Source organism: Schistocerca cancellata, chromosome 1 (assembly GCF_023864275.1).
Source record: "Schistocerca cancellata isolate TAMUIC-IGC-003103 chromosome 1, iqSchCanc2.1, whole genome shotgun sequence".
In the NCBI taxonomy this organism is placed as follows: Eukaryota; Metazoa; Arthropoda; class Insecta; order Orthoptera; family Acrididae; genus Schistocerca; species Schistocerca cancellata.
The window spans coordinates 384315771-384334055 of NC_064626.1; the positions used below are offsets into that span (position 1 = coordinate 384315771).

An 18285-nucleotide genomic window follows, 5' to 3' on the forward strand; every position below is an offset into this window, starting at 1 on the left:
TGCAGCCTATGAATCAAATGTGAAACTATTTCCTAACACAAAGTTTTTGGCTTGTAATAGGCCTTTCTGTTTGATATTGATACTTCGTGAATTATATGACAATTTGTTCCAAAACAGTCTCGTTTATTTGGTGAGTTACAATTGCTGCAGTATTGGCCTATTTAGTTTTATCTAGCAGATGGTGATAAAATACACATAATGAGCTCAAGAAACCACACCAGTCTTAGGTACTATTTGTATTAACAGCTTTTTCAGTATTAGATAATGACATTTCGTTTTATTCGGGTGGCAAAAAGTTTGATGAACTTTAATGAGGTAATAGATTCTTTCACAGAAAGGAAAGCATGTCGTGTCAATCCGTAGCAAGCGGAGAGAGACTTTGAGGTTTCAATAAATGTGCACTATCTTGCTTGTCTCTTGTCTTTCCTGCTTTTACATATTCTATATTTAATTTTATGTCACACAAAAGAGAAAGTTAGTGGCTAATAGGCAATAAAGAGTGCAAATTTTCTGAAGAGTTCTTGTTTTCCAGGTTACAAATAATCCCATCCAGTATTAATTGCGAGGTTTTCATTATTCTTTTTAAAAAAATAAAGAAACAAAAGAAGGGGGAAAAAAAACGGCTGACTGGGAGCAGGAGAGGCACTGCAGGAAATTTTAATTTCCACTGTCCTGAATATAGATCGATGGCATCCATTACAAAATACACGTTTGAATTCGACAGAGTGAAATACAGTGACATGCGATAGAACAATGCTGTGCGACGATGAAGTGTGGCACTGCACTTTGGCACACTTACGGCCAAATAACATGACTTCCATTTCCTCGAAGACATATGTTTTATGTATGAGACTCTTCAGAAGAATGTGTGCTACAAAATAAACATTTTTTGAAAAGTCAATTTACTTTTGGCGTCCTTCCTCAAGCACTGGAGGGGGGGGGGGGGGGGGGGGCAATTACCTAGTATTGCCCCGATTCAGACATATCGTAGATCCAGGACTGATACACAGATCAGTCTGAGTTGTAGAGGGGAGGTGGATAGTCTCCACGTGACCCGTGTATGCGTTTAGTGCTTTTGCTCTTTCCTCTTCATTTATTGCTGTCACGTCAAATGAAAATAAAACGGATTTCTGTAGCCAGGAGCTATCAAGTTAATTAAAATATATTCATATAATATGGAAGACTAAAATAAGTTATTACTTTCAGATTTTATTTCCACCTTTCTGACAGGCAAGCATTAATCGCCTTGCAGAACAATGCAGCTATTTTTGTTGATTTGCTAAAGAAATTTGGCTTCTATTAATCTTTTCCACTGAGGGCAGTCCATTTACTTGAAACGAAGTGTTTAATTTCACACTATTGGCCGCTAGTTTCAACTGTTCGATGCATTTCAAGTGCACATTTTCATCTTGTAGCACATGTGGCATTATGCTATAATAAAGAACCAAACATGTGACAATGCAGTAGTGGTACTCCAAGGATATTTACATCCGAATCTGGACATACGAATGTGCACTTTAAGCCAGATTATGCATTTTAGTATGGTTCATGAAATTCTGAGGCTCTGGGAGTATCTTATGATGATTTGTTTCTTTTATAATATAATGTAAGATCTTTTAATGTTTTACACGTAGGAACATACGGGTTTCATGCGTCATCGTAGCTGAACACGCATGGTGACGCCTATTATGTGGCCCACTCTGCCAACTGTTGGAAAGAACCTATTTCTAACGGGTTGCGGAAAAATATTGCAAATGGTGGTTTGGAAAGTGTTACTTTCATAGTAAATTTCCTTTTATGCAAGATAAAGTATGTGCAAGAATGTACGATGAATTTCTTAACCCATTTGCAGTCACCCGATTTGGAGTGGTGTGTGCTAAAAATGTCATGTGTATTTATACTGTTATGCTACATTCTATTTAAATTGCCATATATCATTCAGTATTCACTTTAAAAATATGAAAATATTACCACTTATCCATAAAAGTATGTAGAATATTATGGCTTACACAGATTATCATGTTTCAAACGAATTTGATTGTGACAGTCCAAATATATAACTACAGACCATAGAATCTACACACATTTGTGAGTAAAATGACATGAAGGATATCAAATCTGTGTTATTATTTAGAAAGATAGTAATTATTTATTTGAAGAGAACATTACAGAATTTCCATGTCTACAGTATTACTTTGCATTTGTGTTTAGGAAAACATTCACCAGGCAAACCCTTATTACATCTATTGCAAACAGTTCTTGACCTCCTTTTCCTTCCCTCACTAGTACACACACAGCATCTTGACTCTTTCTTCTCTGGAAGTTTTCTCAATCCTGGAGAACCATGAGGATCATCAATTGCAAATACTGTAATAGGGAAGTGTGACATTTAGTGGCAACTAGACTCTCCATCAGTACTAAGTTGTTCATGAGGCGTGTAATGATGTCTAAATATATTATTAGCGTGATCTACCAACGGCTGGTACCTGATACATGGGTTATAATAAGGATGGCCTGATGCTGGACATTTCTCACTATCCACAAGCTGAAAGAATTTCATAAGATGCCGAAATCGGTGGGCAGAAAACATTTTACCCGACCATGGAAATGTCTGTGACAGTTTTGTGCTCCAGTATGAGAGTATTGTGGGCCTTTTATTGAGTCCCATATTTAGTAAGCAAGCAATAAAACCTCTTACCTCGGTACTTGTCACATTCTTCCAACAGAATGTAAACATGTACTGTGAATTACGACGTCAATAAACATACGATGCAAAAGCGGAATAATCGAACTCTAATATTTCACCAAAATGATGCTCAATTGTCTATAGCTATCGACCTACACGTGGCTTGAGTTAAAGCGCATCTGTAATCAGCACACCAACACCATCTGGCACCCAATTCTGTAAGATAAACAAGACGAAGCAGAGTACCGACGAATTGGCACCCTGACAGTATTAGCGTCAGTAGAGGGTGACGATAGATCTACCTTGACATTTAAAGGGTTAAATCACGCAGCGTTTGACTCTCAGAATCGACTCTTTGAGGACGACCCTTAGAAGAATTTCAGGCTAAGATGTTCAGACATTTATGTCATTATTAAAAATTTTACTGGCACATTTGTGTGATGTATCTTAAAGTGTAATACATGCAAATAAGATTAACATTGTATGTGAAAGCTGAGCTTCTCTTGCAGCTTATTAATCTTAGATGCCAATATTATATGTGAAAGATTTGCTTTTCTTGTAGCAACACTATGTATATTAAGGTAAACCATTAACTTTTCCTACTTGTGTGGTCGTGCTACTTAACAGTGAAGTTGCCATTGGCTGACTACATTACGTGTCCTATACTCTGAATATCAACTGTCATCAGCTGGAGAGATCACGTAACTTGGACTATGACTGGCTTTCAGGAGCGCATCGGAATCTTGATTTCAATACTTCGGAAAGTAACATGTGGTGTTTGGTGAAATTCAGATATATACTTCCGTAATACGAAAATATGCAGTGTACATGTTGCGGCACGTCACAGATCTTTCCAAAATGTGCTACTCCCCCCCTCCCACCCCCAAGTTTTGTTTTGTAAAGTTCCAAGGAAAAGTAAACTGTCACTTAACATGGAAAAAGTGTATTTTCACCCAGGAAAACATGTATTTTTAACTGGGAAAAACACGGAATCCCCCCCCTCCGCATGAAGCTTTGGATCGAGGCAGTCAAGCAGATGCAGTATTTCTTGATTTCCAAAAAGCAGCAATTGTCCTGTGTCACACCTGTGCTTATTGTCAAAAGTAAAGTCATATGGGGTGTCAGGGGAAATTTGTGATTGGATTGAGGACTTTTTGGTAGCAAGGACACAGCATGTTATCTTGGATGGGGAGTCATTGTCAGATGTAGGAGTCACTTTAAGTGTGTTCCAGAGAAGTGTGTTGAGACCCTCGCTGTTCAAGTTATATATTAATGGACCTTGCAGACAACATTAATAGTGAAATCAGGCTTTTGCAGATGATGCAGGTATCTGTAATGAAGTACTGTGTGAAAGAAGCTGCATAAATTTTCTGTCAGATCTTGATAAGATTCCAAAGTGGTGCAAAAATTGGCAACTTGCGTTATATGTTCACTAATATAAAGTTGTGCACTACACAAAAAAAGTGTCGTATCCTGTGACTATAATATCAATGAACCACTGGTCGAATCGGCTAACTCGTACAGATACCTGGGTGTAACTAAGTTTAATCATGGGTAAAGCAGGTCGTAGACTTCAGTTTATTGGTAGAATACATCGGAAGTGGAATCAGTGTACAAAGGAGTTTGCTTGCAAATCACTCATGCAACTAATTCTAGAATATTCCTCAAGTGTGTGGGACCTGTAGCAAGTAGAACTAACAGGGTATATTGCATGTATATAGAGAAGGGCAGCACGAATGGTCACACATTTGTTTGATCCATGGGACAGTGTTATAGAGATACTGAAGGAACTGAACTGGAAGACTCTTGAAGATAGACATAAACTATACCAAGAAAGTCTGTTAACAAAAGTTTCAAGAACTGGCTTCAACTAATGATTGTAGGAATATACCACAATCCCTTTCGTATTGCTCACATGGGGATCATGAGGATCAGATTAGAATAATTACTGCACGCACAGAGACATTCAGTCAGTCATTCTCCCTGTGGTTCATATGTGAATGGAACGGGAAGAAACCCTAGTAAATGGTACTATGGGATGTACCCTCTGCCATGAACCTCACGGTGGTTTGCTAAGTATGGATGTAAATGTATATTCTGGAAGTTTGCCTTGTTGCAGCGAAATCCCTGGAAAGCTATGTTTAGGTAAGTTTATAACCACTTAATATTTCTTTCTCTGGAAAAGTGGCCATCCAGGAAAGTGGCTCATAGAGGAACCACAATGACTTCAGCATACTGAAGGCCCCAAAACACTCGCCTTCAACATGTATTCATTGTGTACCCATCAGAAGCACATATGATAAGCTTTTTACTTTGGTCAAGGTCTTCTTTGATGTTTCTAGGTTGTACTTATTCGTAAGGAAGTGTGAACTGTCTCATTTTGTTCTGCTTTGTCTTTATAGTTCACAGAACTAATCAGCCACAAACAATTGTCTACAAATTTCACATGGCCTTTTGCTAATATGGGTAAAAATTTGTTTTATGCTCAAGAATTGTGACATTCTTGGGAAATGAACATCTCCTCTACAAGAATCAATATGCATTCCACAATTAGAGAGCCTGTGAAACTCAGCTTTCTCTGTTCCTCCATGAGATCCACAGCACAGTGGGCAACGGCGCTCAGGTTGATACCATCTTCCTTTATTTCAGTAAGGCATTTGACACTGTTCCGCATTGCCATTTAATGAAAAAATTATCATCTTACGGAGTATCGGAGCAGACCTGTGATTGGATTCAAGACTTTCTTGCAGATAGAACTCAACACATCGCTCTTAACGGAACAAAATTTACAGATGTAAAGGTAATATCCAGAATACCACAGGGAAGTGTGATAGGGCCGTTAATGTTTACATTATATATAAATGATGTAGTAGAAAGCGTCGGACGCTCTTTAAGGCTATTCGCAGATGATTCAGTTGTTTATACCAAAGTAGCAACGCCAGAAAATAGTAAGAATTTGCAAAACGACCTGCAGAGAATTGATGAATGGTGCAGACTCTTTCAGTTGACCCTGAATGTAAATAAATGTAGCATATTGCACGTACCTAAAGAAAACCACTACTGTACTGCTACACTATTGATGACAAACAGCTGGAGACAGCATCTGCCGTAAAATATCTGCGTGTAACTATCCAGAGCGAACTTATATGGAATGACCATATAAAACAGGTAGTGGGAAAAGCAGACACCAGACTAAGATTCATCGGAAGAATCTTAAGGAAATGTAACTCATCCATGAAAGAAGTGGCCTATTAGGCACTTGTTCGCCCGATTCTTGAGTATTGCTCATTTATCTGTGATCCCTATCAGGTAGGACTGATAGAGGAGATAGAGAAGATCCAATGAAGAGTGGCGCATTTCGTCACGGGATTATATAGCTGGCGAGAGAGCATTACAGAGATGCTAAACAGACCCCACTGGTAGACATTTCAAGAGAGGCTTTGTGCATCACAGAGAGATTTACTATTAAAATTTCGGGACAGCACTTTTGAGGAGGAGTCAGAGAACATATTGCCCCCCCCCCCCCCCCCCCCCCCCACCGCACCGCACACACACACACACACACACACACACACACACACACACACACACACACACACACCAAATACATCTTGTTTATTGATCAAGAGGAGAAAATTTGAGAAATTAGAGCCAATACAAAGGGTTACCAACAATCATTCTTCCCACGCACTATTCGCAAGTGAAACAAGGTTGGAGGGATCAGATAGTGGTACCGAAAGTACCCTCCGCTAAACTCAATTAGGTCGCTGGCAGAGTATGATGTAGATGTCGAAATGATGTGCACATAAGGTTACAGGTGTAAATGCACCTTAATAATGTGATGGCAATACAAGGGTTAGACTTCAAACATTAAACTTCAATAATTACGAATGTGATGTTGACTGTTGCATAAATGAATTTATTGTGTGTCTTGTATTTTAAAAACACAATAAATCAAAACTTTTTCAATGCAAGAAAGTTTTGCTTTGTTCGTATTTCTGCCTTCCAATTCGTAACAAATTTCTATTGATGTGTGAAGTTCCAGTTATGTGTAAATATTGGTATACATTTTTTACTGATACTCAGTTGGAAACTTGGTTGAATCATTAGACACAGTTTCTCTGAAATTTGTTAATTGTTTTAGGGTGCCACTTCACATCACTTGGGGCAGAACTTTTCTAAAATGTTCGAAATTGTTTTTGAAGACCCTGAGACGCAGGAAAAGAAATTTGTATATCAGAATTCCTGGGGCATTACTACACGAACAATTGGTATGTTATTTTATATTTCCTAAATAGCAATAAATTAACATGTTGTGCCCTTTAATGTGAATATTCTCGTACTGCTGCAACTATCAGTAATTAATAGTAATACAGCACATTTCTAATCTTGTGCATAATGTACCTCTTGAGCTTCTTTAATTTGGGAATTTTCTCTCTTTACTATAATATCTATATAACTACTGGGACTGATTCACCAGAACCTTATTGAAGTACTTTTAAAAGTAACAGTAACTGGTACCATGGGACATACCCTCTACCATGCACATCTCACTGGCTTGCAGTGTGTAGATGTAGATGTAAACAGCAACTTAATATGTTAAACCACACAAGCTGTTTTAACAATATTGTAACTGTGATAGGTGATGTAATTCAAGGATTTCTACTTTTTAAAAGTCAGTGAAGAGGCCCTCTAGTCTCTAATGTTGGCAGGCCTTTTATTATTATTATTATTATTATTATTATTATTAAACCATAGTTTCTCACAATAGGTGAGCTCTTCCCCAGGTCTTCTCAATTGACAGGTTACTATGCATTTTATTCTGATGATGATTATTAATAATTCGAAATCAGTAATGACTCCTGCGACATCAGGCTAAAATACACAATTTAAAAAAATAGTGAGACTTCATTTATGAAATTATGAACTAATGTTTTTGCACTTTGAATGCCATTTGTGGACAAATTTCTACCTACGTGTGAACTTTAAGAATTGCAGTTGTTGTTTTTTCATTATAAATAGATTTTGGTCATTATCCAGGAAGACCACATTTGAGGAGGAGGCTGGAGGGAGTTCTTCATTTCGGTATATGTTATGGATGCATCGACTGTAACAGTTATTCATTTAGTCTTATTGTGTCATTAACTTTAATTGTCCATGAACTCCACTGTATTGCTGTTAAGATGATTGTTTTGTTTTCAGGGGTAATGATAATGATACATGGGGACAACCAAGGACTCGTTCTTCCACCTCGAGTGGCATCTATCCAGGTACAGAATATGATACATATCAAAAGCAGTTCACAGTATGTTCACGTACCATCTGTATTTTCTCCCTGCATCCAGTGTTTTTTCCTGTATCTGCAGAGCTAGTATTTTAAAAAATCACTAGACATTAATACTATATTTATCTATTGAAAGCTGTTGATTATTGTGTTTTCTAAAAGCATAAAAAAATTTATTCTTGTTCATACCTATTCTGTTCAGCTCTCTTTATATTGGTATTGTGAGTAGTGTGCTTCCATTTATAATATCAGTTTAATATTGTGCATGTGGTATCAGCAAATATCAAAGAAGTTTGCCCATTATGAGTCAAATTATTACTAATTGTCACATTTCAGGCAAAATTGTACTAGAAACTGTGACACTTTGAATTCTTGAAAATAGGAGAATCAAAGAATTTGAGATGTAATGCTTTCCTGTTGGAATTTTAAAAGTAAGATGGACTGGTAAGATGATAAATGAGATGGTTCTCTGCAGAATTGGCAAACTGGTATCTTATGAGAGCCAGGGAGTAATTGAAATACTGGGTACCAGGAAATATTTTTATTCTCAGTCATGACTAAAATGTGACGTCACTGGAAATAATTTTACTTATTAATGTGCAAATTACTTCATTTTTTTCTAAGGCCATATGCAGATAATTAGTTGAGAGGAACACGTGGAAAACACTGGCAAATATGACATGACATGACATTTGTTAAGACATCAAGGAGTAACCTCCATGATCTTGAGAAAGATGCGGAGGGTAAAAACTGGAGGGGAGGACACAGATTGTAATGTATTCACCAATAAATAATTGAAGACATTGGATTAAGTGCTACTCCGAGATAAGAGGTTGGCGCAGGAGAGGAATTCATGGTGGGCTGTGTCAAACCACTAGAAGAGTGACGATAAACAATCTTGATAGAAAATAAAATATCTTTTAGGTAGCTAAATATAATTGCTACTTTCAAATCATTTAATTTTATAAAGTAAATCGCCTTGAAGTATTATTCTTGACACATCGGATAATTAATATCACAGGTCATAAATAAAATAATTAGACTATAAATGATAATACTCCTATTGAAAGTAAAAACATTTTATCTTTCAATATTTTAATGCAATTCAAATAATATTCAGTATTAACATTTGTGTTTGTGATATCGGTTTTACACCACTACCCACCAAATGATGACTAACTCTTTTACAGTGCCACAACACGTTTTCTTTTCTTCGTCATGTAATGATGACAGTACAATCTAATTTTATTTTCTATGTTTTATTTTTAAATGTTTCTGTAAGCAGTACTTGGAAGTTTGCTTCCTGAATGTACTATTCATTCATTTGTGACCTATAAATTACATTACACGTGTAGTTGTATGTATATTTTATAGTTATACAACTGACCATCATTTATTAAGATGTCTTTGGAATTACATATTTTTACACTCTCCTTATTATTGTGTTTAATTTCTTTTGCTGTCATAATATCAAATTGTGTCTTACGCTAAACTATCCATTCCAGGTGGTGATAGTACCATGTGGTATCACCGTAAACATGAAAGATGAAGAGAGGAATGAATTAATCTCTTCCTGTAGACAGCTTGAACAACTATTGAAGGATAAAGGGGTAAGAGCACATGGTGATTATCGAGACAATTACTCTCCTGGTTGGAGATTTAACCACTGGGAGTTAAAGGTTAGTATATTATAATAAACTATCTTCATAATCAAAACAAACCAAATGTATGTTTTGTTTAAATTATAGTAATATTCAGGAAATAATCCCCCCTCCCTCTCTCTCTCTCTCTCTCTCTCTCTCTCTCTCTCTCTCTCTCTCTCTCTCTCTCTCTCTCTCTGACTATAAATATGAGCATGCAACATTTGGATGAAAAAAAAAGAATAATAATAAGAAGAAGGTCAGAACTTTTCACTGAATGAAGTCGGATAGGTGTGCACAATTTGAGACTACACTCTATTGACTTAAAATATACTTTTGTGTGAAAGCCAATTGACACTATTTTAAAGGTATTTCTGTTGAGGAAGTTTGATATCCAATACTAAATGCATTGTACTCTACCATTCTCAATGCTGTTACACATTGCATCTTGACCAAATACGTGGGCAAGCTGATGGAGAAGTTACTTGCACTTAATTTCACTCTTCTTTATGCAGAGGTGTTTAAGTTTACTTTGCAGTGTTTAACAGAAGATATATATATATACATTTACCTGAAGGGTATTTGCATTGCCAGGAGCTGTGCAGCATGGCGTGTGGTGTAGTAATTAGCGTCATTGGTTGGCATGCTTTGGGTCACAAGTTAAAACCTGACCACCAGCTGTTACGTAGTATTTATCATTTCTGGAAGGTTCTTAAAATTTGTTTCCTTTGTATATTCTGGAGTACTTCATGTATGTTTAAACAGCAGTGCTCTCTCCCTCCAGGAGTTCAGTTCTGATCTGTTTTTGCTGTATGTTGGTGTTTGTAGTAAACATGTTTTCATTGCTACCTGTTGCATTTCATTGATGACCCTGCTTTCAGATTTTTACTTGATTCCGGTTACAACATGACATTGTTCAGTGAAAACTCTCTACTTCAGGTCTTCAGCTGCACATCAGGCATTCATCAGTGTGTTTGTAGCGCCTACTTTTATTTCTTCATTTCTTGTCCTCGATTTCGACGTACTGCGTTTCAACACTGGCTGAAAAACATGGTTTGTAATTTGGACGCTGACTGTGGTAAATAATGTAGCTGACAGGTGCACACTTGCATTTCACAAATGTTTACTTTCACTTTTCACAACCCCCCGTATACACATTTAATATGGCCAGTGAATTGTTGTTTAACTTTCCATAAGCCTCATTAATAGTTAGGCGAACATCCACATACTGCTACAATAGTTTCCTGTGGACTAACTGTCTCGGGACCAAAAATCAGGCCCTTATATATCATCACAATAATAGGTACTGAAACTACACATTGTTTAAAGTTAAATTTACAGAAATTACAACTAAAACTTAACTCTTTAAATTAACTGAATACATTGAAAAATTCCGCCTTTTTAACAGTTTCCTCTACTACAAGGTTTATGCCGAATTATTTGTTTAAATGATGAAATTAACATGTATAGTTATGAAAACAATACTTATGACAAAACTATTAATTACTTTGTAATTAATGAAGGGCTGGCTTTGCTAGCATGTTTCCGAATAGAGCCCAATAGATACTTGAAGATTACTAGTAATTCATCTTCCAAATGTTTATAATTACTAATTTCACCCCATAATGAAAGATACTAACTACGCATGATTAAAATAAATTGGAAAATCAAGTACATACATAGAACTAAGCACAAAATCAGATGTGGTGTTATGTTCTTTAAAATTAATGGCCAAACTTTCTCTTTTATGGAAATGCAGATTATATTCACGTATGTTAATGGTAATCAGTTAAAATTAAAAAATGAATTTTAAGGAGGAGGATGGCAAAACAAGAGGGGAAGTAAAAAATCCCAACTTGCTTCGTCACATGTTCCGTAGACAAAATGGCTGAAGAACATCTAAGCTGCCTTACAAATGTGTTGAAGTGTGTTCAGATTGCAGGGCTTCCACCTCTCAAAAATAAAAATCATCGGGCATCTAGTGAACGCAGTGGAGTCCATCTTAATCCAAAGAAAAGAAGATCAGCCACAGATTTTCCAACCCAGGGGCACACTGGTGATGTAAGAAGTTTACCCAGAATGTTTTCATACTAACAATGAGTCACAAAGGACTTGTGTGCCAAGGCACACCCTTTGCAAGAACTACTGCATGCACACACCAAATTTTCCTGGAACAAGGTGCAGGAAAGATCTTTTCCTGGCCTTCAGGAGGTACTAACGTCTTGTACAGTCCTAACATTGTATGATGAGAATGCCAAGACAGAACTTCATACCAGCACTAACAGCTGAGGGATAGGTGCAGTTCTAGTAAAAATTCAGGAAGGTACTGAAAAAGTGGTAGCTTATGCCTCCAGAGTTCTCTCCAAAGTCAGAGGGACACTACTCTACAAGTGCTTTGTATTGCTTTGCAGTTGTTTGAGCCATCAGCAAATTCCGTCATACTTACCCTGGGACAACCAGAAAAAACCTGGGAAATTTTTCATCAGGGATAAATCTGGAAAAATCAAAGAAATTTTTTAGACTTCAAGGAACTTTTCATTGTTTCAGTTTTCAGTTAAATTTTTGTAATTTTGACTGGTAAGAACTGAAACTGTAACAAAGAACATTACTGTATCCCACTGCTGCAGAATAATACTGCAGAAATAGAACAAATGAGAGAAAAAATTAAACTTAAGTTACAAAAAAAAAATGGTTCAAATGGCTCTGAGCACTATGGGACTTAACATCTGAGGTCATCAGTCCCCTAGAGCTTAGAACTACTGAAACTTAACTAACCTAAGGACATCACACACATCCATGCCCGAGGCAGGATTTGAACCTGCGACCATAGCGGTCGCGTGGTTCCAGACTGAAGTGCCTAGAACTGCTCGGCCACACTGGCCGGCTAAATTACAAAAGAAATGCACCATTTACAACAACAAAACTGTGCACACAAGTGTCTGCCTACAGCAAAATGTGTCAAAGGCTTGAGGACGAAGACTATGCAATACTTCATAACACCTTACTGCTTCCAATGAAAGTGACATCACAGCTTCACATTAGGTTTGTTTGAACAGCTGCCAGCGACCCCTCCGCCTGCAGGTGGGAGGCCTCACAGTTCTTTCGTGAGTTTGTGTGTGGCGCACACAGGGTTCCGAGCTATTGTGCAGGCAATTCTTCCTTTCCTGGCTGCATTTCCTTTACCCTGCCCTCCCTCCCAATCCTTGCTTCTTCCCCATTGCCACATTCTTCCCCTCTTGGTGTTCTGATTTGTGTCGACCTGGCTATCCACCCGGTTTCTTGTATTGGTTGCAATTTTGTTCCTTTTGCCTGTTGTTTTATCCTTTTTGGTGTTTAGGTCCCCACTTTAGGTTTGATCTCCACTTCAAAATGTCCTGTTTTTAGTGTGAACACCAGCATGTGTAGCCAGTCCATGTGGTGGGGCTGTTATGTACCCATATGGCTGAGCCCCCTGAGTACACAGGGATCACACTACTGATACCAGAGCTGTTCCCTCCCAATGTATGCCAAGAGTGGTTGCTTACCTTCTTGGAGCATCGGAACTCCCGGCATTGGCTGCTGTGCCAGACGGCTCTTTGCTGTGGCTGGGTGGCACCCATGGGGAGAGCCCTGGTCAGCTTGGGTGGTATCGGCAGATGCTTGGCCCATGAAGCATATCAAGCTGCAAAAATCTGGCCATACTCAAATGGCCATCTCTTCGAATGGTGAACGATCCGTCGTCCGTAAGAGGACGGATGGGGACACATTCACCACCACAAAGCCTTTGTTTTTCGTGGAAAATATAGAGGACAAGTTTGGTGAATTGGAGTGTCGTAGTAAGATACTGTCGGGCTTCCCGTTGATCCAAGGTTCTTCTGCCACCCAATCCACAACTCTTCATTCCTGTGATCGTCTTGGCAATGTCCTGGTGTCTATCACTCTTCACCCATCTCTGAATGTGGACCAGGGAGTAATTTTTCATACGGACATCATCGTGCAAACTGATGAGGAACTCCGGGCTAATCTGAAGCGGCATGGCTTTCATTTTGTTTGACATGTGCAGAAGGGTCGCAAAGACAACCGCACTGATACTGGCACCTTCATTCTGGCTTTTGAGGGGGATACCCTCCCAGAGAAGGTCGAGGTACGTGCTACAGATGTGACATGAAGCCGTACGTCCCTCCACCTGTGCGGTGCTTTCGGTGCTTGCGTTTTCGGCATTTGCCTTCCTGCTGTACGGCGGACCTTTTGTATCTGGACTGTGACCACCCACTCCATGAGGGACGCCCCTGTGTTCCGCCACCTGTGTGTGTCAATTGTGCTGACCGCCACTCCCCTTACTCGCCGAATTTCCCGGCTTACAAGAGAGAAAAGATCCAAGAACACAAGTCCCTGGATTGTCTGCCTTATGCTGAGGCTCACAAAACATATTTAACTTTTGCCTCTTTTTACTTCATTTCCTCCTCCTCCCCCTGACCTTTCCCCAGCCACTCTGTCCCTCTCTCCCCTTCCCCTCCCCTGCAGTTCCCACGACCTTCCGTCAGAGAACCGCTCCCCCACCCTGGCCAAAGAAGTGTGCCCCCCTTCTTTGGCATCTGCCGGTGATCAGGCTCCCTCCGAGGATGCCTCTCCCCAGCGTCTCTCAGGCCAGAAGACTCTTCCCACCCCTTGGCCACAAGGCCCACCATCTGTACACCCCTAGGTTGCCCACACTCTTTCAGTTTCAAATCTTGCAGAAGCCTGTACTCCCCCTGTACCCTGCCCCCCTCCACCTCAGAAAGAGAAGAAGAAGAAGAAACAAATCCCAAGACAAGGTGCCCCCAAGGAGCTGCAATCTGCCCCTCGCAACCTGAGTCTGATATCTTATTTATGGACGTCACCCCACCCTTGTCGGTGACTACTATTGACCAAGTGACCTGACCTCCTCCTTGGCTTCTTCATGTCTACCTTGGACTCTCGCCACATGATCATCCAGTGGAATTGCAGTAGATACTATAGTCATCTACTGGAAATGCAATGTCTTGTCTCCTCCTGTTGTGCATTCTGTCTTGTTCTTCAAGATATGCATTTCCATGATGACCACTCTCCAACATTTCGTGGTTTTTGGGCATTCTGTTGGAACCATGCTGGCCCTGGGGTAGCATCTGATGGGGTCTGCACATTGGTTCACTCCAATGTCATTAGTGACTGGGTCCCCCTACATACCAAATTGGAAGCAGTAGTGGTCCAAACGCAAATGACTCCGACAATCACCATTTGTAATGTCAACCCCCTCCAGGTAGGCCACTTCCTTACTTTGCATTAATCCAGCAACTCCTGCGCCCAATTCTCCTCCTTGGGGATGTCAGTGCCCACCATCCACTGTGGAGATTGTCTGTGGGGATTGTCACTTCAATGGGTAAGCGTATCCTAATTGAACAACTTATCACAGACCTCAATTTGTCTCCCCTCAATGGTGGTTCCCCTACCCACTTAGGTGCTGCTCATGGCACCTTCTCTGTTATCGATCTCACAATCTCCTCCCCTGCCCTGGCTTCCCTACATTGGTCATCCCATGATAACCTATGTGACAGTGACCACTTCCAGGTGATTCTATCATTCCCCTGATGCCGCCAGTAGGACAGGCCCCACGTTGGGCATTCCGTCAGGCCAATTGGCCTTTATATACATCTGCTGTGAACTTTGACACCTCCTTCTCAAATTCCATTGATGTAGTCATGCAAGGCATCTCTGCCACTATTCGTCATGCTGCTGGCACTGCTGTCCCCCTATCTATAGAGTGTCGCAGTCACTATCTAGGACTGCCGACGGGTGCTGCAGCGATTTAAGCGACAGCCTTTACAGACCAACCTCTTCATTTTTAAGCATCTCCGTGCTAAGGCTCGTTACCTTATTAAGTGGAGTAAAAAGGAATGCTGAGAGAGTTAAACAGCCCCCTTCTGTTTCATCCTGCACCACGTTGAGCCCTATAATGCACCCTTCACTGAATGGGAATTGGTTGCAGGCTCTTAGCTCTTCACGAGACACAGTCCCAGGCCCGGATTCCATCCAAAACCAGATGATCCAACACTTGGATGTTCCCCAGAGGCAACAGCTCCTCAGGGTCTTCAACTACATATGGCTCAGGGGTGGTTTTCTGTCACAATGGCAAGACAGTATAGTTATCCCCATCTTTCAGCCCGGGAAAAACCCATTGTCTCTAGACAGCTACTGCCCAAGTAGCTTGACGAATGTACTCCGTAAACTATCGAAAGGATGGTCAGTTTCCAATTATATTGGGTACCCGAATCTTGGGGCTTTTTGTCCCTGTATCAGTATGGCTTCCGGGCAGGGCAATCTCCAACTGACCATTTACTCTGATTGGAATCAGCTATCCGACAGGCTTTTACTCACCACCAGCACCTTGTCGCAGTCTTCTTTAACCTACATAAGGCGTATGACGGCTTGGTGCCATCACATTTTAGTTACACTCCATGACTGGGGCTTCCGTGGTCCTGTTCCAGTTTTTATCTGCGAATTTTTATCTCGCTGGCTCTTCCAGGTTTGAGTTGGCACTTCACTCAGCGCCCCTAAGAAGTAGGAGAATGGTATCACACAGGGTTCTGTGCTAAGTGTCACACTCTTCCTCATTACCATCAATGGGCTTGTGACCTCTGTCAGACCTCTGGTTACCCCAACATTGTACGTCGACGATTTTTGCATCTGATGCAGCTCCCATTCTGTAGCATCTGCTGAGTGCCAGCTCCAAGGCGCCATCTTATGGGCCTCTGCATGGGCCATCGCCTATGGCTTCCAGTTTTCTCCCTCCAAAATGTGGGTTATCCTTTTTTGTCGTTGATCCACATTACACCCCGATCCAGAACTTTATTTTGGCTACTCCACATTTTCCACCTATGGACTACATGTATGCGGAATCTTAATGCTATCTGTCTCCTGGCCCACACATCTTGAGAAGCAGACTGTTCCACTTTACTCCATCTTTACCGTGCTTTGGTTGTCCAGACTAGATTATGGTAGTCAGGTTTATGGCTCAGCAGCTCCTTCCACTTTGAAACTCCTTGACCCTGTCTATCATTGTGGGGTGTATCTGGCTATTAGTGCCTTTCATACTAGTCGTGTTGATAGTCTCCTCACAGAAGCGGTGATTCCCCCTCTACACGTCCAACAGCACCAACTCCTTGTTTCTTACGCAATTGCCATTTGCCAATTCCCTGACCATCTTGTGTACCTTGTGCTCTTCACCAATGAGGGATGTCTAACAGTTCTACATGTGTGTGTGGTTCATCAATCAGGCATATTGTGTCATCAATGAAACAGTACCAGTATATTACTTTGTATTTTTTTGGTGATATTATGTGTATGAAGATCCTGTTCTCTAGGTTGTTCATCATTGGCAGCCCTTCATGTTAGGAATAAAATTCTTTGTTGAACAAAAAGTAATTTTGTGCTTAAGTGTGGTTGTTATTTCATTAATGTGTGAGACTGGTGTGTTTGCTTGTTGTTTTAGTCTTTGTATGGTGATATGATGCTTGTTGTTCTGGTATGACTACCGTATTTACTCGAATCTAAGACGCACTCAAATCTAAGCTGCACCTGAAAAATGAGACTCAAAATAAAGGGGGGGAAAAAAATCCCGAATCTAAGCCGCACCTGAAATTTGAGACTCGAAATTCAAGGGGAGAGAAAAGTTTTAGGCTGCACCTCCAAATCGAAACAAAGTTGGTCCATTGTAATATGAGACACAATTCAGGTCGAATGAAAGACGATACAGCTACAGTAGTTTGGTTCGAGTCATAAGATTAGCAGTTAAGCTTTACTAGGTAGCCATTGCTATGCATCAGGCGCTCCGTCCGTATTTATACGGGTACTCTTCCTTTTTCATGTGCTTCGTCTGGTTTGAATCGACTACTTATTTTGCTTGGATCTGATAAGTGCCATTTTCTTTGTTATAGGTGTTTACATCTCTCTAAGCTGAAAATGCATTACTGTACTGCGTCATGCATTGTTTGTCGCATTCTGATAGTGCGTGTTTACGACCTGTCGCCGCTCGCGGCATGGCTTGCTTTTGTGCGCGCTACCGCCGCTTAAAAAAAAAAAAATAAATAAAAAGGACGAAGAATCATCTCATTAGCGAAACAATGGCAAGAGACTGCTATTTGTTGTTACTTACACTGCTGCTTTCTTTGATAATGATCAACAAGAACCAAATAATACTCTGCGTCTGACATAACATGTTCTGAACGAGAGTTAGGCGAAAATTTTTCTCTGTTTGAAAATCTTTGCATACGCCTCTTTAGTACATTACATTCTGCAAGGAACTTAGAGGCATCTTAGATTTAAAAATCTAGTCAGTTGCCGTGCTTCATTTCTGACTGTATCACTATTAGGCATAAGAATAATACGAATATAAACATGACGATACGTATATTCTTCAGCGTTTGCTGTTGTCTCACTCTAGTTTCGTAGTTTATTAGGCAGACAGGATTTAAATGAGATAGCAGCAAACACGAAAGAATACATGGCAAAATGTTTATATTCATATTATTCTTATGGTGAAGAGAATACTGCATGTGATTCACATTTCATCAGGTTCCTATTAGCAACCATCACTTCTCACAGGTAGGAAAAAATTCAGAACGTAGAGTTGGCCATATTGACAAACATCCCTAACAGTCTTGCGAGTCGGATTTTCGTAG

At 40.0% G+C, this 18285-nt stretch overlaps 1 protein-coding gene across 1 annotated transcript in view; it reads left to right on the forward strand.

The window, feature by feature from the left end:
* The window catches only part of LOC126175327 (bifunctional glutamate/proline--tRNA ligase), a 251607-nt gene that overhangs the window by 201369 nt on the left and 31953 nt on the right, over nt 1–18285 (forward strand). Inside the window, exons 21-23 of the mRNA XM_049922047.1 lie at nt 6831–6957; nt 7889–7956; nt 9476–9649. Coding sequence (XP_049778004.1) covers nt 6831–6957; nt 7889–7956; nt 9476–9649 — 369 coding nt within the window. The remainder of the gene's footprint in view (nt 1–6830; nt 6958–7888; nt 7957–9475; nt 9650–18285) is intronic.